At 37.0% G+C, this 25,888-nt stretch overlaps 1 protein-coding gene across 4 annotated transcripts in view; it reads right to left on the minus strand.

The window, feature by feature from the left end:
- Positions 1 to 25,888, minus strand: part of DACH2 (dachshund family transcription factor 2) — a 314,287-nt gene that overhangs the window by 70,887 nt on the left and 217,512 nt on the right. For all 4 annotated transcript variants that reach the window (XM_052813355.1, XM_052813357.1, XM_052813354.1 and 1 more), the window contains exon 4: positions 1,423 to 1,578. In XM_052813355.1, coding sequence (XP_052669315.1) covers positions 1,423 to 1,578 — 156 coding nt within the window. The remainder of the gene's footprint in view (positions 1 to 1,422; positions 1,579 to 25,888) is intronic.

Raw genomic sequence — 25,888 nt, forward strand, 5'->3', positions numbered from 1 at the left:
TGCCTATCTCCCTTAACAGCCCAATAATCTTTCTATAGAGTTCCAAAACTCCCAGACACCATCTGGCCACATTGAGTTGTATGTCTACTTAAAGTCCAATTGACATGCAAACTAAATGCAAACTACAAACAGAATTTAACAGCACATCACCAGTTTTAAGACACAATCCGTCAAACATTTCAGAGGACTATGAAGAAAATATATCCCACACTTGCAAATCATTGGACATAATGCCTGACATTCAATAAACCCTTTAATAGCCTATAGACATTTGCCTACTGCAAAATCTACTATAAAATATCTTTAAAGTTTCCTTTAACAGCAAAGAACACAATATCCCTGTATGTAAAATATATACAGGTATTGAATTATGCAAGAATATAAAATGAAAGGATAAACTACAGTGAATTCGAGTCCTCTGATGTGGTGTTTCTCAACTACTGACACTTAACCCAAAATGCTCAGCTCCATACCTTCCCATGAACAAAGCAATATGGGTCCATATTGTAAGTATCATTTCAATAGCTTTGATTTGTTCAAGTCTGGGGCTCTACATAGGTAGCAAGGAACTATCTGCTCCTACAATTGTGTAAGGAGCCAGATATGTCCTTCATTCATTAAAATTAACACCAAAAATGAACTTTCAAAACTTTGAAGATGAAGAGCTTAAATAACAAGAATTCAGACACAGTGAGATTTTCATTCTTCATCCACCACCATCTGTTAGAATTAACTTTACTCCTCACTAATTTTTAAATTATTAATCCTGAACATCTTTCTTGGAATAACTTTCCCTTCCCTTCTTGCCCTCTGTGGGTGCAAAGGAGAAGGGGAACTGCTGGCTTCCCACCTGCTGCCTTCCTAAGGGAAGGAAAAGAGATGGGTCTGAAGGGAGCTTTAAGTTCCAAATCCAAACTTTATCGGTGTCCTTTTACTCCAGCTGCTTTGGATAGCTGGGTTCAATGGATGACCTTGCCCACACCTGGCAGGTACAAGGCAAAACATGGCAGAGGGATTGCTTCTGCTCACTTTCAACTAGACATTCTGCATTTAATCCTGGGGCTCATATTCATATTTGGTGGTCAGCAATTTTAAACTGGAAGACAATTTTCTCACATAGCTAAAATTTTAAGCAACTTTATGGTTATTTTTCCCTTCAGTCCAGGCCATGGAACTGTCAATTAAGGACTGACAGTTCCTAACCCAGCAGTGGGTGACTATTCAAAGAGGGCAGCTGTATCCCAGTGGGTGGCTTGGCCATGATGCACAAGTGCAGCAGACAGTGGGAGGACTGACCCTCCTGTCGCTCAGGCGTCTCCCATCCATCTCCCCCACCTCCAGGAGGCCGGGAAGGAATGCAAGCCCAGCCTCCAAGCAGGGCTCCACGTACGTTTTTTTCCCCCATAAGAGCACAGTACGTACTGTTGGTGAGCAGGTGGTTCTGCTGGAGAGGACTGAGTGGGTGCGCGCTTCCAAGGCTCGACTGCCCTGATAGTGTCGGATGACCAATGCTATGCTGTGATCCCGTTGTAATGGGAGACTGAAGCTTGTCTTTGTCCCAGGAGGATTCACTCCCACCTGCAAAACAGGGTACAAACAAACCATAAATGGCATATACTTTTCTTTAAAAAACATTTTGCTTGGTTAGCAATGAGCTAATACTCTTTACCATAGCTAAGCACCTACCACAGACAAAGCACCTGAAACCTACACCTGAATTTTTTTTTTTAATAAATTAATAAATATGCATCAGGCAAAAAATATGATTAAAAACTTTCAGCATCACCTACCTTCGTAACACTAGTTTTTGGAAACAGGACAAGCTAAATGTTTAAGGATAAAATCATCCAAGTAAACATCAATCACAATTAAGTAAACAAGGCAGAAAGGGAACATCTGAGACACTGAATCACAATCTCCTGCTATCACAGGGAATCAGGCCACCCAGTCCCTGCCAGAGACTAATTGGTGTCCACCCGCGGGCTCCTCAGGTCTCTCACCACTGCTAATCTTACTGGAGCGTCGCTCTGCTACTCACTCCCTCCAATGCTCACTAGCATTCTAGCTTAAATTCATCCCTGAACAGGTTACACCAATTTATCCCGCTGCTATGTTATCTCTGAGCTTAAAGAGCTTTCCCTCCACTGCTGGGTTTGATCCTGGGGATGTCCTAAGTGAAACACAACTTAGCTAGGTTAAACAAGGCAGGGATTAGGTTGGGCTAGGAAATCATTAGTATTCAGGAATTTAAAGAGTCCAGATATCTATTAGGCACAGTAATTACTGTCTACAACAAAACCACAGTATAGCGAACTAAGCACTCGTGTCTCATGTGTTTGGTCTAGAATATCTGTTAGGTCTTCTGAAGAGAGGGTGTTCTGCAGCAATTTTACAGATTGTAGTTTTCTTCAGTATTACGCTTATACACTTGAATAACAACAAGTTCCTTTTAAACAGCAGTTAAGTAGACCATGTTAGTGAATTCTGAAATACACCTGGTCCACAAAACAAACCACCTTAAAAAAGTTAGATTTAATGTTTCTAGAATAAAAACATATTTTAAGTACAGTCTCTTCTCAGGTACGCCCCATATTTTCAATTAGATTATAGATTGTTATGAAAATGTGTAACTGCAGTATTGACTTTGTTTTGAATTTATGAACAAGAATTTCAATTAGAATAAGTAAATAGATTACTATGATGCAGCAGATAGAGGCAGCAAGCAAAAAAACATTTTAATTGAATATGAAAGTAACAGAAAAATTCCATTCTTCATGACAACACTTAGCTAATAAACATGATTAATACGGCTAAATGAAAAAGTTTGAAAGATCAATGATTGAGAAAAAAGGAAATCACTCCATCATTTTAGCACTATGTCCAAGTATGAATTACATTCCTATAAAAGATTTCTAATTTGTAAAATGATGACTAATACATTGACAAAGGAAGATACACTAAATTATGCCATGTGATATAATATAACATGGCATAGTGCAGTAATTAGAAGAACTACTACAGTTAAGGCTGTGTCAGCATCTTTGTTATTAAATATACTGTATATCAGCTCTTTCAAATAACATTTGACTGATACTTAGTATAGAAGTTGTTCATTCTGAATATTGTGAAACAGAGGTGGTATTATTTGGTAAAGTATTTCTCAAGTTAAACGCTTAATTTAGAAAAGATCTTCTGAGGAAATGCTTAGCATTTGATTTTACCAAATGAGTTTTATTTTCCTCCATATGCTTTTTCAGTAAATTCAAGTTCAACATTTATACTTTTTTCTTCCTCAAAACCCACACATGACGTACCTTAGCATGCATTTTTTGCTTAGAAAGAGATTTCGTACATGTAACTTCATGTATCGGGGCAGCAGCCACAAAAACTGTGCACAAGACAGTTTGTCAGAGATTTTTGAATGAGAAGAAAAAACTGCACTCTTCATCTAAAGTCTCCCTTACCCCATTTGTTCTTCTCCAATACTTCCAACCCCAGGCACAGATGGTCTAAACTCTTAGCTCATTTACTTATTTCTGGAAGTTTCTCTTGTCCTTCCAAAGGCTCATGCATCTACCCACCACACTTGTGCGGCCCCGAAGCTGTAGCATCAGAGTGCCCTACCAGCCTTCTGTGCCCAGCTTTACAACTGTTGCACATTCCATACGAAAGTACAATTATTCCTCTTTTACAGACAGGGAATTGCACTGCGCAGAAAAGTGACTTGCTTAAGGAAATACAGGCAACCTGCAGTGGAACAGGAAACTGAATTTAAATTATGTTGTACAGTCCAAATCACTGGACCAGTTTTCTTTACAGATGGGGACAATAATAACTTTTTTCCCTGCAAATTCCACTTGTAAATCTGCTCCAGTATTCAGTACCAGCAACACAAGAATAAATTGCAATACACTTATCTCTACAGACCATTCCTGTACTCTTATGTTCCCTATCACTTCTCCTTAGAGAAAGAAAAAAAAAAAAATACTGCTGAGCATATGATGTATAATAAAAGTGCATGTTAAATGAAATGTATCCTGTAGTCTGCAGTATACCACATAGATAACAGCTTCATCACTTAATCTGGACTGCATACACTATGTAGTAGCAAGTCTCTTAAAAAGAAAATAATAATTAGAACTACTTCTTACCTAGAACTGTTCAATTGTGATGTGTTTTAAGGGCAGTACGATTATCTCCAACTTACAAGTGGGAAAGTTGAGGTGCAGAATTTTGAAGCAACTTCCCCTGTGTTACCTGGTAGACCAATGGTGAAACTGGAAGAGAAGTCGGGTCTCACAGGTCCTACTGCTGTGCTCTATACCATAGATGCTTTCAATTCATCCTACCCACAGGCCCTTTGCATAGCTAAAAAATAATAGTTTTAAAAGAAAACTTGCATCCGTCCCTGCAGTGTCTATTCCCATGTAGTAAGAAAAATTTACATATAAATTAATAGTAAGCCAGAACTAGATTCACATTATAAATCAAATATGTAAAATGCAAACCTGTGGTAATATACTCAGTCCTTTTACTATCACACAACTTTAAAAAAAGATATTCATTTTTGCGCATACACATTTTCTTATTTAGTAACACAGTTGTCAGTATGTTATATCAGCAAGTACATATCTGACATATATATATCAATGCCTATTTTCAAATGCTTTGTAACCATAACAATTAGAAGTGAATACATCTATAAAAAATAAATCCTCCTTAATACATCAAATTTAGGTTTAGCTACAATTTTTCAGAAGATTTCTGTTCATTGCCATTTTTTGTCCAAATAGGTGCCATCAATAAGGCAAAGATGTCATGTTTTGATTCTAAATCCTGTCTTTGGTATAACGAGGTTACAGGTGAAACTAAAAATAAAACTTCATGATATGAATCACGCAATACACCACAAAAATAAATTTATGGGAGTCAAAATTTTTTTCTCTCATTACATTCAAAAGGTTTGGTCTTTGAAGAAATTTGTATTAGGAAAAAATAATTTCTTTGTCCACACTAAGCTACTGAAGGCTGTCACTCTTTTTAATATAGAAGATAAGGAGTCTAAAATTAAACAATGAACCACACTACTGTATACAGAGAGATGGACTTCAAGTAATTTCTTTTAGGTATATATGAAACAAAAGGGGGAAAAATATATGAAAAAAGAAAGCAAACATACAACACCATGGAAAATGAGACAACAGAGAACAGCAATGGAACTTACTTTACTTCTTGTATATGAAGGGAAATATAGCTTTTTATTTATTTTAAATGAAAAACTAATATTTTAAAATGAAATATCCTAACTTGATTCATAAGTGTCATAGGAATATTATTAGAGCACTCAGAAGTCTGTTGATTTGTCAAAATGCCAATACATCATTTATACACTTTACAAAAAGCTTTATGTTTAACACTATTACCCACTACCCATATGACCTTCTCTCCAACAGATAAAACTAAAGGACAAAAAGGTAATTTTTCCTTATCTTGTTTGCATTCTAGTCGATCTTGTCCCCGAACAGATTGTACTCAGCATTAAAAAAGGGCAAGAGAGACAAGAACCACCATCTTCCAGAGCTCCTGACGCTTGTCAGAAGCAAGCACAGAGACTGCGGTTTCCTTAACATAGCCACACCAAAGCAGGAGGGAAAAGGCAGAGGTATTAGCTGGCCAGCCACCCTAAAAGATTGCAGAGTGCACTGGCTGCCCAGCAGAAGCAGCTAAAAAAAGGTCTGACCTGCTTCAGCCATCCAGTCCAGGGCACCCAGCAAATGTGTGGTGTACAGTTCTGTGTTCAGATTTGCAGCTAAATGCACAATACGGATGAAAAAAAAGGCCTGACTGTATGCATTGTACACAGTCACCTAGGCAGAAACACAATGCATGTTTCAAAGGGCACAGATGAAGATGGACACTACATGGATTTGGTAAGAGAAAAAGTTATTTATGATATACTTAAAGTCTGGTATCTACCAGTCTTAACAGGTTATTTGAGAGAACTTATTTATCAGTGCATGAATTACACTTATGTTCAACTAAGCAAAAGCAAAACTAATGCAACAAACCCCAATCCATTTACTTCTAAATTAAAATGCGGTGAGAGGTAAGCATTCCCTTAATGCCATTTTACAGCCCAGTGGCCAAATTCTGTACATCTCTCTTCCCAAGTCCCTGTGAACAGCGAATTCAGATGAGTTCAGATGCACAGGGGGTTAAATCACAGGTAACACAAACAAATAGGGAAAATCAGCCTAAGTAATACATACACATGCTGCTGCTGATATACACTGTACTCACAGACCCACTGAAAGGTCATTTACAATCATGTACATGTCTGTAAGCAAAGTGCCTCTGTTTAAGTTTCATTTTGTTTAGTTGAAGGAAATGCAAGTGATAAGCTCAGCTTAATTTTTCTGGAAATACTGCTACTCACCCATCTTTGATTGTAGCAATTTTATAAGATAACTCTTAAAGCTACGTGTTTACTAGTAGTAAACCTCTCTGTGCATTTGTGTTCACCAAAACAAAATCCAAAAAACTTTTTTTGGTGAAGATATATTTGTGACGATTAAATTAGTGCCTTGTTTTTAGGTATTGAAAGATCTCCAGAAAGTAATCAAAGTTCAATTTGGTGACAGTTTCTTTTCATTTGGTTTCAAATTCATTTTATCAGCCTTAAAACTGTCTGGTCTAGCTAAATGAAATCCACTCTGTCAGAGGTACCTTTGAATTGAACAACCACACTGTTTCAATCTATGTCTGTCATTTTATTTTTTTGTTGTGATACATTGCTGAAAAATTGAACTCAAATTGTTGAAAGCAATACCATCCTCACTGTCCAATTTTTTTCTAAAATTATTTTTAAACACATTTTTCACACTGTTGGGCATATTAAGCATAACATCAACTGCAATGAAAAAGGTATTCAATGCATTGCTATTTCAGTACTGATAATTTCAAAGTATTTATCACCTCTAACTTCTTTTACAAGTGTCCAGCACACACAAGGCCTTTGGACTTTTTTGCCTTATCTAGAACCCCAGTACTCCTAAAACAACATGGGCCTATTTGCCAGCATTCCTAGCCCCAGTGTTTCCAGGTGTTACAGACTATTTGTTTTTACCAATATCCCAATTTCACCTGGGAAAAAGGGTCATTTTTTTTTGGCCTACACAGAATATCCTCTGCTGAAAACACTTCACCCTACAACTTTCTGTCAACTCTTTTCATGGTATCTTCATCTGAATGTCCCAGGAAGAGCAGATCAGGTAGAAAACAATTTTTGGCATATTAGATAAATTGAGAATCTCACTACAGTAAGGATAGGAGGACACCATCCAGGTTATATTCCTGGTAAACCGTCACTTTCCTGTCAGAAAACCATAAAACTGTTCTGGGTCAGGATTATGACCCCAAATACTGTCCCTCATACTGGCAGTAGATGATGTTATTTATGGAGACCACGCAAGCGTAGACACTTTCTGTGGTCCCTTATTGCCCCCAAATAAACTTTTTTACTTTAAAATGGGAATGAGATTTTTAATCAGCCCCCAAAAGCATGACATCCATCTGCAAATCTAAATGGAAGATCTGCAATGCATTTAAAGCTTTAATGCATTGATTTGTTTAGCTATGTGTATTCAGCTATATCAACTTCTGGATTGTGCCCTACAAGAAAGCCATGAAAGTGTGTAGGGTAAGATATTAAAACTCAAGAAATCCAGTGATGGCTTTACTGGGCTACTTCCAAAAACTTATCAAGTGGTTCAGCAGATGTAATTACTGCTTAGCCCTGCCAAAGCTTTGAAATGTGCCCATTAATTCAGCAATTCCCAATCTGTCCATCAGTCAGTCATACTTAAAAAATATGTCTGTCAGAACTTAGGTGAAGTAATCTGTTGATAATTATACAATAAGAAGGCATCTGAAATCTGAATATATTTTCTAAACTTTTTGAAAAGTCTTAATGACAGCAAAATCAAAGTTTATTTCACAGCAAACAGGATACTGAAGATAACTGGGAATATGTCAGAATATTTGATGTCAATTTAATTAAGAATTAATTCCAAGAAGATACTTTTTCAGAAAATAAAAGCAGAGACATAGTATTTATTTAGGAACCTAACCATCCCTCCCAAACCTTCAATTGCTTCCTTTAAAATGAACACACAAAAAGAAATAGGAAGGTGGTAAATACAATGTGTTCTAAAGTTCCCAAATTATGATCGATGATAGTAGTGCTAAAGCACAATACCAGGAAAGTCTCCTTACTGTCAGTTACCTCAGAATGTAAGACTGTCCTGCAAGGGGCCTTTCCAGTCAAAACAAAATCTCACAATTACAATCAGGTGCTCAGTGTCAAAAGACTCACAGTAAAAAACCTGTTCTCTCTCTCTCTCTCTCTAACAACAGACTGGCTCATTCATCCCTTCAAATTACATACACAAAAAAGCTGATAGCTACTAAAATACGACAGAGTGTTTTCTCCTACTTTCTAAGACCAGTGTAGAGGAACTACTGGCTGCAGCAACAAAAACTTTTCAACAAAACACTCTTCTGCAGACAATTGCTAAAATATGGATGGCCTTTTCCTCAAGTAACTAGTACGAAAAAGTGGGAAAAATGTTGCAAAACAAATGAAAAGATCCAGGAAAAAGAAAGAAAATGCACTATGATGTAAGGGACCAGTCTGATAAAAACACAAACTGCTCAAAGTGGCAGCATCTTCATTTAAACTCAAAATACCAAACATACCTCAATGGGTCAGCTGATTCAACTTATACCACCAAAGCACCCCATCAAAGTTAGGTTTAGCAAGATGAAACATTGTATTTATAGAAAGTTAGATACAAAATATATAATTTTCATAAAAATGCACTAATATTCAAAAGCACTTCTCAAAGTTAGCTATCTGTAACCATTCTCTTTTCTTTTGCTGATTTAGTCATGCATAAATATTAATCAAAACAAGTTGCTTCTTGGCTAGGAAGGAATGTGACATGCTGGAGAAAAGCTCTGATAATTAATAAATGAAGCCTTTACTTCTTTGTTACCTGATAGTTAACCATGTGATAATGAAGAGGGGAGGGGGGAGCATGGAAAAGCTTGTAATCTTCATCTCAATAGTTAGATATTTATGGCTTCCTAAATGGAAATTAGTCATGATATTTCTGGAGGGAGGGGCAATATAACTAAAGGAATAATGGCTCCCAGAATGATTGCATACAGACAGCTACAGTTCACGTAGCCGAATACCTTGTCTCCAACAAGGGCCAAAAGCAATACTTACTGAAGACTTTAAATACAGAGAAAACCTACAGTGACAATTTCCCAGAATACTCTCCAACAATTTATGCATTAGGAACTTCCTGCAGCAGAGATATTTTCCTTGAATTTAATAACCTTTAATAGGTTTTTCTCCCATTAAATTAAGCAGGTGTCAATTTTTTGCATCTACAATATCCTGTAGCAAGAAGATCCACAGCTTGCCTATGCACTGTATGAAAAAACTACCTCATGTTATTTGCAGGTGTGTTTTGGGGGGTTAACTTGGCATTTGCTGCCTTCCTCCAATGTCTGCTAGTTCTTGTAGTGGGTGAAATAATAACTAATAAATCCCTATTCAGTTTCTTCTATACAATGTGTAGTATTATTCTTGGAATTAGGGAACTTAGAGTTAAAACCTGAACTTTCTTTTGGATCTGCATCAGTGTCAAAAGCATATGCAACCCCTTTCCTGAGAGATAATAAATGACCTCTATTCTCTGTCACTGAGGAACCTCAGCAACTTTGAGGTAATGAGCAGATAATATACCTCAGCATTCTTACTGGAAAGTTGGGTCAGGGAGACCCCGACTCCTGACAGCTTACAGAATGTGCTTTTGACAAAAAAGGGCTTACAAAAATCTGCACAGATCGTTATTTCAACAGACACAGTGTTGGTGAACGCAAAAGAGAGGACAACCTTTAAATGTTCAATACTATTTTGAAATATAACCACAGGCTTATGGTTCATTCTTGCACAACTGATCTGATCCCTTCTGCACTCCAAATTGTTATTGCTAACATTTTTAGTAATAAGTGTTTGACTTTATCGCTATTTATTTTTCTATACAAAGATAAGAATACTGTACTAGAACATGGTATCTCTTCTGGTTTAGGGCCATCAACAAAAAAATTAACTGTTTTTTACTGCAGGACCAAAGTCTGTCTTCAGAAACACGTGCATTTCACAGTGAGAAATAAGGTCAAAATTTTGGTCTGTCATGTTTTTATTACTGTTGATGATGCACAAGCCAGAAATAAAACAGCTTAACTTTCAGATCTTGAATGCAGTTTGTAGGGCTGCCTGCCAGAAAGGATAAAACATACATCCTTCTAAACTCAACAACTGCAGCCAGCAAGCAAGGAACTAGGATTCATATTCCAGTGATGATATACATTGACACCTTCACTCACCACAAACCAAGTGGGTTTTGCTTTTGTTTTTTTTTAATTACTTAATATTTTCCCATATTTAACAACTTACTGAAACAACCACTGACACATGTACTGTATGTTTTTACTATGACTGTAACTAGCCAGATAGCTTAGTTTGACTTTGAGAGGCTTTGAGATCGTCTTGACATCCACAGCAGATTGGTAATGCTACGGTACAAAATCAGATTGTTCAAGTTCCAACAATTTATCATTTACTATTTCTCAGAAATAATTATTATGAACAGTTCAAGTTACAGATTGTAATCTTCTCAGCTAATTTGTAGTGAAATAAATGAATTATGTATTTATAATCTTTTCAAAAACTCCTAATACTGGAAGAACTCTGTGTAATGTGAAGTATGGCTTGAAAGAATTAACTACAGTCCGTGGCACTTCATACATACCCATTTGGACAATCTTCTAAACCCCTGCCAACTTGAAGCGTCTACACAAAACTCAAAGACACTGGAGATTTTACTAGAGAATAAGAGATTGCAAAAGGGATGCCTAATACCCTTTAATATTGAAGCTGAATGACTGTAGAAGCTCTCCAAAGAGATTTACTGTCATAAGCCACAATTTCCGTGAAGGACCAGTAAGTGCAGACACTTGCAAAGTTCAAACAAGTTGTGTCAGTATGGGGAACATTGGCAAGGTACACACTAATTCTGAAGATGCACCATTTTTTATATCTGGCATTTGATTCCTTGCACCAAGTTATTACTGACTTCCAAAAAATTTAGAATGCTGCCAAAACCAGGAGAGCCTGTGAGTAAACCTAATTCATGTAAAAGGTCAGCAGTGAAATCTATCGTGTTTCATTTAGCACCAGTCTAAAAATATCACACAAAAAAATCTTGAACTATATTAGCAGCCAACTTTGTACTTCCTTTAAAAAATCACTTTCATTTTTGCTCATGGCAATAGCTGAATATATACCTACAACAGCAATTGGATATCTTACCCATTCAATCTTTGATTTTCAGGCTATTTTTCTCATTCAGCAAACCTAGCCATTAAATGCTCTCATCTAATCTCTAGTGCAATTCTCCTCAACGAATACCTGTGGGAGCTTTGCTTTAGCTTCTCTAAGGAGCAGGATCAAACCCCTAGAAAAGACCAAGAGTGCCAAAGATACTATTCAAGAAAATACATCCTAAAATTGTTATTGTGCAAAGGATGTTCTATGTCTTCAAATCAGTATTTCTTTCTGAGGTATACAAAACCATAAATAACAACTATCATCAGAAGAAACATTATTAAAATGTTGATATTAATACCAGATAAAGTGAAAATATTTCTTAAGAAGAAAAAGTGAGAGGCTTTAGCAACAAAATACAATAGCGCAGTGCCAAGCTGAACTTAACTAAGCTTGAGGTTTTGGACAGGATTCATTTCTGCTTGTGGTATAAGTATGCACCACCTTGATTATCATTTAAAAAAATATTGACAGCTTGCCTTCTCATACCAATGCCTAGTAACAAATTCCAAATGTTTTGTCACATTTCTTGTGAGCAATGCCATCTGCCAGAGGTGGCATTTCATGGCTGTTTACCCTGACTCCCTCCAAGAATTCATCTGCCACTATCTAATGCTGCCTGAATAAAGGGGATTAAGACTCTGATGCAACAGAGACTATTGATAATTTGGTATAATTGGGAAGAAATGAAGATAAATGAGGCTGAGGATGGAGAGGCAATTAGTTGAGCTGCCTGTACAGCTGTGTTCTCGGCCTAGCTCCCCTGGCCTTTTCTTTGGTGAGGTATGTGCAAATTAAACATAATGACAAATACGCTCTTCCCAAAGCTCTTTAGTTTGGGAAGCTTGAAGATATGATTTTCACTTCTGAGATTCTAGGCAGTTTTCAGCTTAAAAAAAAAAAAAGAAAAAATAAAAAGGGGCATACTCACTGTGGAGATTTTTAAAGAGCAGTGCACTTTGTAACAGCACACCTATAGTACAGTATCTGTTATTTCAAAACATAGCTCTTCATTTGGTAGTGGTATATAGCACTGGTGCTGGTTTTGCGGTTTTGACTAAAAGGATGAAGGCTTCTGCCTCCCTCAGTGCCACAGAGAGCCTTGATTGTTCCAGAACTCCGGACATCTTTGATATACCTACATTTGGTGTCTTATTCTATAAATATCCTCTATCCATGTAACTGGTCAAACAACCACCCCAGAGCGTGATCCCCCTGAAATATCAATTCTTTCAAGTCTAGCCCCACATTCGGCAGCTGGACCTCCATTTTTTGAATTGTGCTAGCTTTTAAAAATACTGGTCAAAAAAACTTAAGTGAAGTGTCTACAATACACATTTTACTCTACAAAAGATCTTAGAAGTTGTAAGATTTGTAATCATGAGCATAATACGAAGACAGCTACGCAGATACAAGCCTTATTTCTAAGCTGTATTATTCAGGTGAGGCCAAGTAATCAAGCTTGAACACCTTGAAAGGTATTTAAATCCAAAGTGAACATGGTCAGACTACAAACCTCCAAATTAAAAGGCACAAATCTGCAGTCTGATTTGTAGCTCTTCTTTCAAATATATTGAGATACGTTCATACATATACAAATGTGCACATATATAGTTTAACATAAACGTACCAAAAAATACCTTTGCCACAAGAAATACCACTATATGTTTCATGTAAGGTTCTAACATAGTTTTTCATAAATGTCAAATAATGTAAGAACCCTTTTAGAAAGAAAAACAACGTTTACAGAGGCAGCTTTGGCTTACAGACGTGTATGCCTAACTACCCAACACGTGAATTTTCTGCTTTCATATATAGGTGATTCTATCTGAATTAGGTCTTAGATGAAAGGCTTCATAAAATTGCACTTTTTCGTGCATTTACGTTGTCTCCAGCTATTTAAAAAAAATATTTTATGGATTACTTGAAAAATACTCCTTAGATAAAGACAAAGCCTAGCTCCTATGCATAGAAGGGATTTTGGTAAATTTTGGAAGAAAAATGTTAAATTTCTTAAAAGAACAACAATTTAATAGATTTATTTTGTAACGTGAATTTTCATCATAGTTGCTTTGTATTGTAGAGTACAGTTCTTTGGTACATCCTCAAAGCTGAAAACACTTGAAATTATCCCTTTTCAAACTTACAGAACTTCTGCAAAGTACAGTGTCTCCTCCTGATTTTTTGCATATGAAAAACTTCTCAACCTCAACACTAAACTCTTCCCCACTACCTAGAGGTCAACCAAAATTTCATTTTAGCTTTATCTGATGTACATACTCATTTTGGATTAGATTTCTACAAAAGACAAAAAATAGTTCACTTTTTATGAGGCAAACATGCCAGGAGAAAAAAAAAAAAAAAAAAAAAGAATAGTTTATACTTAAGTTTAGCTCTACCTTGTTTTGTCTTACTGAAGCTGAAAATTTGGCTGAGGTAACTGTTCCTTTATACAACAAAAGTTTTTTAACGCATAGTTCAGAATAGTGGTTTTTTTATTAGTCTGCAATATCCAAATTTTATATATTACACTTCTGGTCTTTTACTAAACCCTCTTCTCATTAACATTGTAAATGAGCAAAATTATTTGCTTCCCATCTTCTGGCTTGACACTTTATCAAAGTATTCCAAGTTAATCTTTAATCTTGTGATTAACTGTGTACAGTGCGCACATTAAATGAGTCACATTGAGCAGAGCTTTGGCTTTCCGCTGGGAACAAATGCCCGTGTCCTGGCTGGAGAGATGGCAGCGGCTCCCTCCAGCTCTGCCCTGCTTTCTCACACCTGCACCACAGCTGTACACACTTACCGACACTCACGTTGGCAGCCTCCATCTCCTGGGATCACACAAGGTTGAGTGCTCTCAAACAAAGCCAAAATACACGTCTCTTGTGGGTGCTCCTGATGTGGGTCAGCATTGCTGTAGTCAACAATGCCCAGTCCAGCACTTGCCTTTTGTTTTGCACGTGAGAAAACCGTTGCGAGACTTGCCTGATCTCTTTACACCTCAGCATCCCCCTTGTCCTTGCCCCACAGCGATGGCACCAGCTGAAGGATGAAGAACCACCGCTGGCTGAGGGCCACACGCTCTGGGCAAGCAGGAGGGAAAAGGTCAGGGGGGATTTTCAGAAAGGACAGAAACCGCAACGCAATGAGGAGACCGAAATCTGGGCAGTGACCCACTTCAGCATAGGCAAAAGGAGAAGAAGGATCAAAACTGTTCCCTAACTTCAGTAGGTTACTGAACACAGAAAGGATGGCAATTTCAAGCATATTTCCATAACCTAAAAGGTAGTACACGGCAGTTTCTAACCGAGCAAGCTAGGAAACAAAAGAAAGGCAGGTAATAAAACAGAAATAAACGCATGAAAAATTTTACACTGGCATGACTAGGACAGAGACACAGCCGAAAACAAAATATTCTGGTTTACATGTTCATCTTGCTTTGTTTTCCCACTTCCACATTAAAATATTTATATTAAGTCCCTCTTCTTTTTCCTCCATTTCATATAGCTCTTCCTCAGAGGTCGGTGCTAATTCTGCTTACATCAAAATTCAGTTCCCAAATCATAAAATGTGACAGACTCACGATGACTGCAAGGGATTAAGTGAAGGCGTTCCTAAGAAAATACATTGTGTTTTTTATGGAATCCCTGCTCGCTGTTTTTTGAAAGCTCTGTGATTACAGCTGTATTAAGAGGCCAAACAAGAGTTCTGCTCTACCCATTCTCAATTCTGAAACTGAGACGCATCCAATTTGACCATAAAAGTAAGTATACAGTAAACAACAGCTTTTTGACTGCTGGAGTTTATTCTTTATTTATTTGTACCCTACTTTTAAATGATTAATCATTTTCCTATTTTATAATGGTACCTACAGCAGTATTATATAAGATTTCTAAAGCTAAACCAACATTATTACAAAGGTAACTGTGATTTCTCAAAAGCGAACCTGGAAAGCGAAAGAACTGAAAAAGTATTTCTGCAATTAGCATCTTACTCAGCTTACTACAATGTTATAACAAATATTCATCTGCCACGCTTCAGGAAAGCTTTTTAAAAGTAGTGTTGGAATAGTATATATGTGGAAAAATGAAACATAGGAAATAGCTGGCAATGCTGCTAAAGGACCATCTAAAAACCATAGAAAGTACCTAATGGAAAAAATGTTTTTCTGAATAAGTGCTAGCCCAATCTGCAAAGTTGACTTGAAAAGATGTCGTTTGTGGCTTACTATGGGGTATTTGCACAGAAGAGCTAACACACAGCTATAACTGATGGTCGAGGATAATAGCCATGGATTTCAACAGATTTTCAGAGCTCTCTGGTATATGCTGAGAACAACGATATCAAAAGGTTCCTCTCTCCAGCACTGCTGGTGTCAAGGTTAATGAGCTAAAACTTGTTAAATTGATATTACCAAACTAATGACTTTTTTATAGTATACTGCATGGATTTTAACAGACAGGCTAATGTGGAATATTGCTAGTCTTAATTGAATTAGAAGTTATTGCATGTATACAATTAAGATAACTAAAATTGGAGGAGCTGTGAGGCAACTGTCTATCTAGACCATGCTATTGTCACATACCTCATGTGCTGCCACACGTATACTTCAAATTTCAAATTCAGTCCCTGAATTCAACTGCAAACATACTGAGGAGAGGAACTACGAGCATCTGCAAAGATAGTCTATTGGCTGTCGGTAACCCTTAAAAAATCATTCATCTTGATCCTCGTAAGTTCCCTTTTTAACGATTCACACACTGAATCAGAAAAAGCCATGTAAAACTACCTGATGACTGTGCAAAAGATACGCTCAACAGCAGGATGAAGAGAAATTGCCTTATTCCCAAAATGCTGTGACTCAGAACCGTTCGACAGCTACAACCAACCACAGGAGAGTAAAGCAACACACGCTTTTTGCCGAGGTATCTTTTTCCATCAGCATCCCTCCCCTGCTGGGGAGTGGGAATGTACGGCTTTCTACCAGTTGCAAAAACTTCTGCTGCGTGCTGGAGGAGCTCCTATTTACAGGGTAATTTTCTAAATTACATGTGTTGTAAATGGGAGGATACTGAAAATACAAATTTTCTTAAAAAGTAAATGTATCAGCCGCAAAGAAAATTCCAGGGCAAATCTTTAAGAAGTAGGTTACAGCAGAATAGATCTTCAATTTCAAACTTCTAAATTTGAAATTATTTAAATAATATGAATGTTATTTCAAAATATTTTTACATTGACCACACCATATGTTAAGACAGAGAGGAAATAAATGCCTGGAGTCTACATCCAAAATAGATGAACAAACAGCAGGAAAAAAAAAAAAAAAAAGAAGGATATTTAATGAATCATATTAAAAGGGAAGAAGCTTATGAAAAATAAATGACATTTGTAGATGATTAAATTTTGAAGGTAAGATGTTGTATAACTGCACCAACCATTTATTTCAGTGCCATAACTGCATCTAATAAATAAAATACTTTTTTTTAATCCAAACCGAAGATTCACTGCTATCTGATGACTTGGATTTTCCATTTATGTAGTACAGGGGCAGGGTTTGGGCTGTAATTATGCAAGGCAGTTTCAAAGAAAGAAGAGCTGTTAGTTAGTCAGATAGAAAATGAGTATCAGTCGCTAGCAATAGGACAATGCAAATATTTCTTCTACAGACAGAATCACTAAGTTTAAAATCAGAGAGGCTCATTAGAGATTATCCTCCTAAATACAAGATACCTTCATGTTTCATGTGAATGCTCTTCTGCTTAGGTAATATTTTCTATTAAAGTCCAATCTCTCACTAACACAGAAATGTTATTTAACATATAGTATATACCCAGATACAGTTGGTATTTATAAAAAATGAATTTAAAAATCTTACTCATGCTAGCTATTCCAGTGTTTTCTAAAGGACTTTTCTCATTGGATCTATGATTTTACAGAGAAAGGGAATAAAGTTGGATTCAGCTTCCAAAAAATACCTACTTTGTCAAAATCAAGAAAAAGAAAAGAGGTGCTGCAAATGAGGGGGAATATTTCTCAAGGATGAAATGCCAAAATCCCCCTTACATCAAATTCTTAGAGAAAGTCAGTCAGAAAACAGATGCATAGAAACAACAGGAACTTGCAAGACACTTCTTCCTACTACCTTTCCAATTTCCATCTGAAGTAGAGAAAATAAATCACAATTTAACTAATATTATATGCCTTACAGGAAAAGGGGAAAATGCAGCCTCTCCTGTCCCACAACATTAGTAATTGAATATACAGCTCTTATACAGGTATGCTGGAAGTTTCACTAGTCCAAAAGTTTCACTTGTCTCCATCCTTACAGTAGCCTGATCATCTTCTTAAAAAGAAGAATCTATTCTCATTTTTATATTGTACAAATGTAGAACAGACACAAACCCCCCTGATTTTCTAGGTTTTAAATATGAATGCATGTCTGATCTTAAAGGCAAACTCAACATTTATGTCTTGTCTTGGTGATAAAGTTCATGAATATATAATGAGAGTGGAACAACTCTGCTACTGATTAAATGTCAAAAAAGGTTTTATTGTCAAATATACTGTAAATACAGAAGATATACAACAAAGAGCATTAATTGCAGATGGCTCTGTACAGCTTAAAAAATGCACATAATCTAAACAGGAAATGTTGATTTTCAGTTTCAACTATCAATTTTAATTCACCTTCAGAATGTACCTCCAGTCAACCTGTAAAGATAGAATGAACTATAAAATGGCCAAACTCAACTGAATGAAATGCTTCCCACTCAAGGGCAGATGTTAGCATGTTAGAGTCTATATCATAAGCATACATAGCAGAACTAACCAAGCTATCCAAAACTCTGGATCTTTATTAGAATTTGTCTAAACCTTTGTGAACATTTAAAAGAGATACAATGTGAAAATTTGGTCAGGACAGATGAAAGGCTGGAATAGCCATCCTCACAAATTCAGAATGGGGTTTCACTGTCTGTGTGGCTCTTCTGGAAAAAAAAAAAAAAGAGAGAGAGAGAGATAGCAGCTATAGTAGACTGCAGGTGAACACAGGTCAGCGGTATCCTGCTTCCAAGAAACGTCAGGAGAATAAAAGTGTTACACGTTTATGCAAGATAGCTGTCTGTACGACTGGGAGAAATTCTTTCTCCCTGTCCTGTTCTACATTGCTGCACTGAGCACTGGCACGGCCTTGACCGAAGCATTGCGTTGGGCTGGGAACCGGCAGGATACGAATCACCTGGAGAGAGGCCAGAGGAGTGCAGTGAGAACTGACCAGGGACCTAGAAAATCATCAGTATGAGGCACGTTCAAAAGAGCAGGCTTGTTTAATGTAGGGAGGGGAAGACACATAGGAGACTCACTAATAGTCTTCACTAGATAAAAGACATGATCAGTAATAAAAGGAAATAAATTGTTCTTCATACCCACAGCGTATAGAACAAGAAGCAGCAAGGAAATACTGTAACAAGGAAGACTTAGGTTAAACATTAGGAAAAATGGCCATGATTAATAAACCTATAAAATTTCTAAAATTAAGCTGGACAGCTATCAGTCAGACATGATGCTGGCAGAGTTCTTGCTTCACTGAGAGTGTGGGTAAGAAAACAAGTCTGGAAGCACTGTTTTCCTATGATCCTAAACACTGCAAACTGCAATACAGAGACCAGATCCAGAGGCAGTGCCAAACTGCAGGGTGAAAGGGCCCTGCCACTGCTAAACTAAATCTACTGCCTGACCTAGATCTGTACGCTGCAACATAATATACCACATTGCAGGGTACAGCCTAGAGCGTTTATCCACAACATAGGATCATTATCCGACATTATGGTCTCTTCTTCAGCCTCAAGAATGGTTCAGGTAAAGCCTTACCTACTCTTCTCTTCAAGAAAACATCACAGTTTGAGAAGATCCTGCTGTTCTAAAACCATTAGGTGCATGCTTTCTGTGCCTCCCAAGATGAAACATGTATCTGCAAAAACTAATGCACAAACTGGCTGTCCTAAAAGACATATTAGTTACTTAGCAGATAACATAATATTGGTTATATTTCCAAGATAATAAACACATTAAGATGGCATTTGAAACGTACTAAAAATCCATGCATTTTCCCTTTAGATTATGGACAAGTCAGTACCTTCAATTATATGGTGCCAACAAGATTTTCTTCTCCATGACTAAATGGACCAGGTTTTAATATTCTTCAGTGATCTTATTAATTTAAATGAAGCTTCTAAGAAATTAAGAATAAGAATTTCATTTGAGAAAAAGATGTCACAGATGGAAATTAAAGATTTCTAACACACTCTGGTGATAAAGGTACATTACTCTTGGTCCGAGACAAGATTGCTGGGTTTTCATAATTGTAACTAGAATGATCTGATAAATTGCTGCTCTTGTATACAGTTAGGGGTTGGGTTTTGGGGGGTTTTTTTGGTTTTTTGTTTTTTTTTTTTTTTTTTTTAAAAAGGAGCTAAAAACGTAGACTACCCACCTGTATCTATTTTTAATTTGGTAATGACTGTACTTGCTAAAATTCTACCAAAATGTCACTCACAGCTTTGGATTCCAGCTTTTTTTAAACAGAATATGGAGCAGAAAGCATAACCTATTATGCAAAACTGTCAGATGCTTACTTTTAAAATCACAGAAATAAATGCATAATCCTGATTTTCTTATGGATCAAAACTTCACTAAAGGAAAATAAAACTTGAATATAACTATTCAAGATAGCCAAGGTATTCTATAAAAAGTAATAAGGTTGTGTGTGTCCTGTTTACCCATATAGTCCCTACTCCAGAACTAAGGGATGTCTCTTACTTTGTGGGTGCAAGTAAAGGCAGAATTACTTGAGACCACTGTGACTTCTGTCTCATCAAATTCACAAATCAGCTAGACATTTAAACAGCGCCAACTGTTGCAAGTAAAACTGCTATCGAATCTCAGCTGCAAAAATGTCAGTTCAGGGCACTCTGCAAAAATCTAGTACTGAATCCTTAACTAAAACCCCACATTATTAAAATGGGTTTTTTTGATTAATGCTACTCTTTTGGGTGAGAAAATATTCCAAATGATCACACCACAAACATATCTCACCTCAAACATAAATTAACTGTACGTTAGGAGACTTTTTTTTTCAAAAAATCTGATTAAAATTCTAATTCATGAGACTCCTGCTGTTGGCAGCTGTATCACTATCAATGACATCCTTTGGGGGACTCTCAGCATGTGGCCCGCATCAAAGGTAATATGCCAGTTTTCATCCTAACTCATACGTGCCTTAACAAGAACAAGAATGTTCCAGACTTTACAATGTAATTAAAATACTGAAGTACTTTTTATTGTTAAAATATCATTAATGTGAGATTGAAGTTGACTCACTACTATTAACAAAGGCAACTATCACTAATACTTGCTTTTCCTAACATACTGGAATTCTTTACATACTGGATTCCTTACATCCTTACATCCTGAAATGGGAAATTAAAACACATTGGTTAAGCATGCTAAGACACCATAGTGTTTAAACAAATATGTTGCTTTGTGCAAAATGATAGGCAGACAAGATCTTGTTGAAACAGAGTACGTACAAGGACCTCAAAAAAAAAAAAAAGTATTTGACATATGGTACTTCACTGTTCTTGTTCTTTGGTAGCACTGTGGAAAATCTGCAAATCACTAAGCGTACTTCTTAGCATTTTTGGCATCCCTAATTGCCAGAGTTCATCTGTTCACCAGTTGATGATACCTGCTCCCAGGACCGCTTTTGCTTTTATCCAGCAATGGTTTAACATAAAATACAACATACATTTCAGAGAGGTAGATCTGGACCACGTTTTTCTTTTTTCTTCCCTTTCCCACTAAGCATCAAGACCAGAAAGGTAGAGATGCGTGGAGATGCCTTCTCACCCAGCGCCTGCCTGCAGAGAGAGCCGCTCGGCTTCCTAAAGGGCAGGACAGTACTCTTCACACCATGTCCTTCAGCAGTCGCAGAAGCCTACTAAAATGTCTAAACTGGAATGATTTTTCCTTTTAAAGTGCAGTGCATCTGATCTGTATTGGTCTTAATAAAAATTTGTACTGAAAGTCCTAAATTTGGCACATTTCTGGCAAGTATTGCTCCCTACGGTGCTATGGCAGTTACTGTACCTTGCAGAGAAACACGAGACCTTGTCTTAATGAGGGACACTTTTGAGCAACCTGCTTTCCTTCAGCAGGTTGATATTGACCACGAATACCTGCTACTACTAACAAATGTGAAAATTATAACCACGGGAAAAATGTAGCCTTGGCTCTACAGTGGCCAAAATGATTTATGACATCAAGACCTAGCAAAGATGACTAATACTCTGAAGGGACTGTGTGAGCTCAGCCTGCACTCACGTGTTCTGTGCCCACTCCTAATTACTTCATTTACGACCGTAAAAGAGTTTTAACAGACAAAATTAATTATTTTGAATAATCCTTCTGAAATATGATATGCATTTTAATTGTATGCACCCTGTCATTAATTAAAGTTCCCTACCTTTTGGTGCATTAATTCAAAGATCCTATCAGTGACAAAGCAACAATTATAGGATGACTGTTTACTAAAATTAAAAATAAAGTTAAAAGGTTAATGTACTCTTGTGATACACTTAAAAGTAATGGTAAAATGTTTTCATTTGAGTTTTTACTAGACATTATTTTCCTACTCTTTAAAATCAATCTCTTTGTTTCAGGAACACATTTCCTGTCAATAAAATGAAAAATGATATAGATTTAGGAGGATAGCGGTCTCAGCGTAGCATCTCTCATATTATTATTCCAGTATCATCTGTTACAAAGTAAGACCAATTCCCACATCTAATTACAAACAGGATTTCAGAGTCATTAAACAAAATACATTTCCATTAGTGCTGCTGTAAGAAGATAGGGGAAAAAATGAAGATTAGTTCACGCTGCACCTCTGTTTTTCAAGCTTTGAAGATTTAGACCTCTGCACTCTGAGACTATAAATTTGTAAAGGATCTGAAAGGTGACAGACATGTGAAAGCTCTCAATTCTATGCAGTTTAGCCATACCATTTGCATTTTGTCATTAGTTTATCTTTTGCTGCACTTAGTTCTGATAGTAGATACGGCAAGAATCTAGAGAGGTTGTTTATGATTACACTGTGAGCACCCGGAAGTATTTTATTTGGCGTTAGGAAGTGGGGGTTTTTAATAGATATGAATCTTGATTTTCTATATTACATTTGTTCCAGCAAAAGTCAGAAATCATCGTAAGGAATTCTGTCTTTGTAGAAAAAAAAAAAAAGTATATTTTATGCTCTGGAAAAAAGGAACAGCAGTTCTTTGACTTCAAATGAGATAACAGCCAAAATATACTGAGGAAGCAGATTGTGTGATATGTTTAACTGTTGAAATATAAACTTACAAGTATATATATTCTCCATTCATAAACATTTAGCAGCATCTAATTGTCATGAATGCATTTAAAATATACCCTTGAGAATTACCCACTCAACAAGCATTCACACAAACCAGAGCTTAGACATTTAATAAGAACTTTTCTAAAAAGAACTCTATATAATACCTAAATTTACTTGATCTTTAAATTAGTTTACATTAGCTTATGATGTTATATAAACATCAATTAATTTCATTATGTGTAAGATAAGCATCAAAAATCAGAAACAGAAACTCCTCTCAAAGATGCCTCAGAATTACAGAGAAAAGCACAGAGAATTTAATTTTCAGAAGTTGTCCAAAGTTATATTTCCTTTATTAGTTTTAAAACTACAGCCAGAGCTACTTCATATTTCTCAGAGTTGGGTGTCAGTCAATCCAAATATGTAAATATTAGCTGATGAATAAGCATCTATGTGTGAATCATATACATTTACTACAAAGTATTTACGTTCATATTTAAAGGAATAAGAATACTGTTTAAAAAGACAGTTAAAGTACTCACATGCATTCAATAGGTAACTGCTTAAGAACCTATCTAAAATGGGACCTTAAAATAGTTTGCAGATGAGAAACAAATTCACTTTTGCACTCCACTGAAACTGTGCTTCACTAAAGCATCCTAAAATTCTTGGTATTAAATCCTACCCAGTGGTGGGGTGACAGTGGAAACTGTCCACTGACATTCACTCTCCAAAACCCCCAATATTTGCCAAAGAAATAGATACATGTGAAACTTGTTTCCATGCTTCACACACGGAGACTGCGTTCTCGGGATAATTGAGAGGGCCCATGAAAGCCACCACCATTAGGAAGAAACAGAAGAGAATACAGCAGAATACAAACAAGGTACAACCGAACCAAAACAACAGCTTATCACTTCCTGGCTAATATTTGAGGAGCTGTATCTTAAAAAAAGAAAACAGCATGTCACCCTTTTTCTCCAGAATTATCAGTCACTGGCTCCAGGAAGGCCTCACTTACATTATCTGCAGGGAATTCATTGCTCTGTATCATTCAACAACCACAGACATTTTCTGACAAGCAGCAACGGGTAAAGGTTTTTAAAGCCTCGGTGTTATGTGAATGTTTTAGTTCCTTCACTCCATCGCCACTGAAAGAGCAAGCTTACAATTTCTTCGATATCGCTTGCAAGTGGGTTCAAGAAACTTGCAAGAAACCCCACCTCCAGACGTATGTATGGAAGCGCATCCTGGAAGCCACTGAGCTCCATCACTACGCCAATCTTCTTCAAGTAGTATGGCCTTGGGATCAACGCTCTTCTGCAGAGCTTGTCCTCACAGCCCGTCACCTACGGGGCCACACGTGCCTTCGTTACCCAGGGGAGCCTCACTCGTACATCAGACTTCAGCAGGCTGCTCCCTCGCCTCTGTGCTGTGAGTTAGCCCTGAAGAACCAATGTCTCTTCCAGGGGCTTCAGAAGATGGTGGGGTTTTTTTCCAGGCGCACACTGTAACATGGCCCAGTCCTATCTGCCCCAGAGAACCGCGCCCCAGACCGATGGGCTGAACAGGAGCCGTGAGGGGCTCTGAGCTCATTTCTGATCTCCAAGAGATCTGCATGACACTGACCACCAGTGCCTACCTCCCAGCCCGGTCCCATCGGCTGTGTAATACGTGTTATACCACGAGCCACACTCACAGTGCATCATCACCTGCGTGCTTGAAGAAAAAAGGCACATCAAAAATGTCATCCTTTTCCCTATCTATCCTGGTGCTCAATCCGTTTGTGTTCGATGGCGGTGGACTAGCAGCTCACTGCACTTCACCCCTCAGCGAACAGAGAGGTCCATTTTGCCACTGTGTGCTACGCTCAACTTCCAGTGTGAAAAGCAAGTATCTTCACACTCGCCACGACCAGTGCAGGTACGTGTCTAAAGAAATTGCACAGATGTCTCAATTTTTAGGATGAAACGTTTTAATAGATCTGTGAGGGCTCGAGTCAAACAAGCCTAGTTTTTGGATGAGACAGCACAGAAAACAAAACATATTAAGTTCTCTCTTACTTCAAGACTGTATATATTCCTCCTGGCAAAAGGACAATTAAAGAAAATTAAATGTATGCTTCACTAGCTTTTCAATTGATTCTAAAAATATTAATAGTAGTTTTGACTGGTTATATTTTTAAAATGGCATGAATGTTTTGTGTTCTTTAAATAAAATTATCATCTTTGAAACAATAACTCTCTCCTCAAATAGCACAAAAATACTTGCTTTAACAACAGGAAAAATGACTTCATAAAGTCTGCATGGCACTAAAGGATTAAAAAAATCTCTTCTCTGGTCTTGTCATTTTTACTCTTACAATAAAATAACAGCCTCGGCATCCTGCTTTTTTAGAATAAAAGACCTACCTCTTTTGACTTTTCAAGCACTTGAAAATTTTAAAAGAGAAAAACTAAAAAATGCTGACCGTGTAATAGCTGGGTATTCATGGTGGGTGGAGAACATGAAAGGTTACAATATGGATCTGTGCCTACGCGTTTCTTTTCAACTTGAGCAGCATCCTCCTGCTTCTGCTAACTCGGCAATCATACAGCTGACAGATTTCTGGGTTTTCTAAATAATGCATGGGATTTTCTTTTAACATGTCAGTGCAAAAGTATCAATTCTGCCCGTGTGTCGTTTGTGATGCTGATTTTCCTTGACAGCATTCCATTAAACCAATGAGTTTTTTCCCTCCTGATGGTTCCTTAAATATTCCTCTGAGTGATGTATTTGTGGTTTTTTAAACAGATTGTGAAGGATGTTTGCATTTATGAGAAAACTGCATGGCAGGTACTGAAGGGAAAAAAGGATAAAAAGATAACACTTTTTTTCTTTTTTTTTTTCCTATGAAAAGCTTTTTCTCTGATCCTCATATGCCAAAAGCTAGGGTGTTTTTCCTTTCTTTTCTGCCTAACTTAGCTCCTTGTCTGGAAATTAAGCAACAAGACTCTACATACAGAATAACA

Source organism: Harpia harpyja, chromosome 18 (assembly GCF_026419915.1).
Source record: "Harpia harpyja isolate bHarHar1 chromosome 18, bHarHar1 primary haplotype, whole genome shotgun sequence".
Lineage (NCBI taxonomy): Eukaryota > Metazoa > Chordata > Aves > Accipitriformes > Accipitridae > Harpia > Harpia harpyja.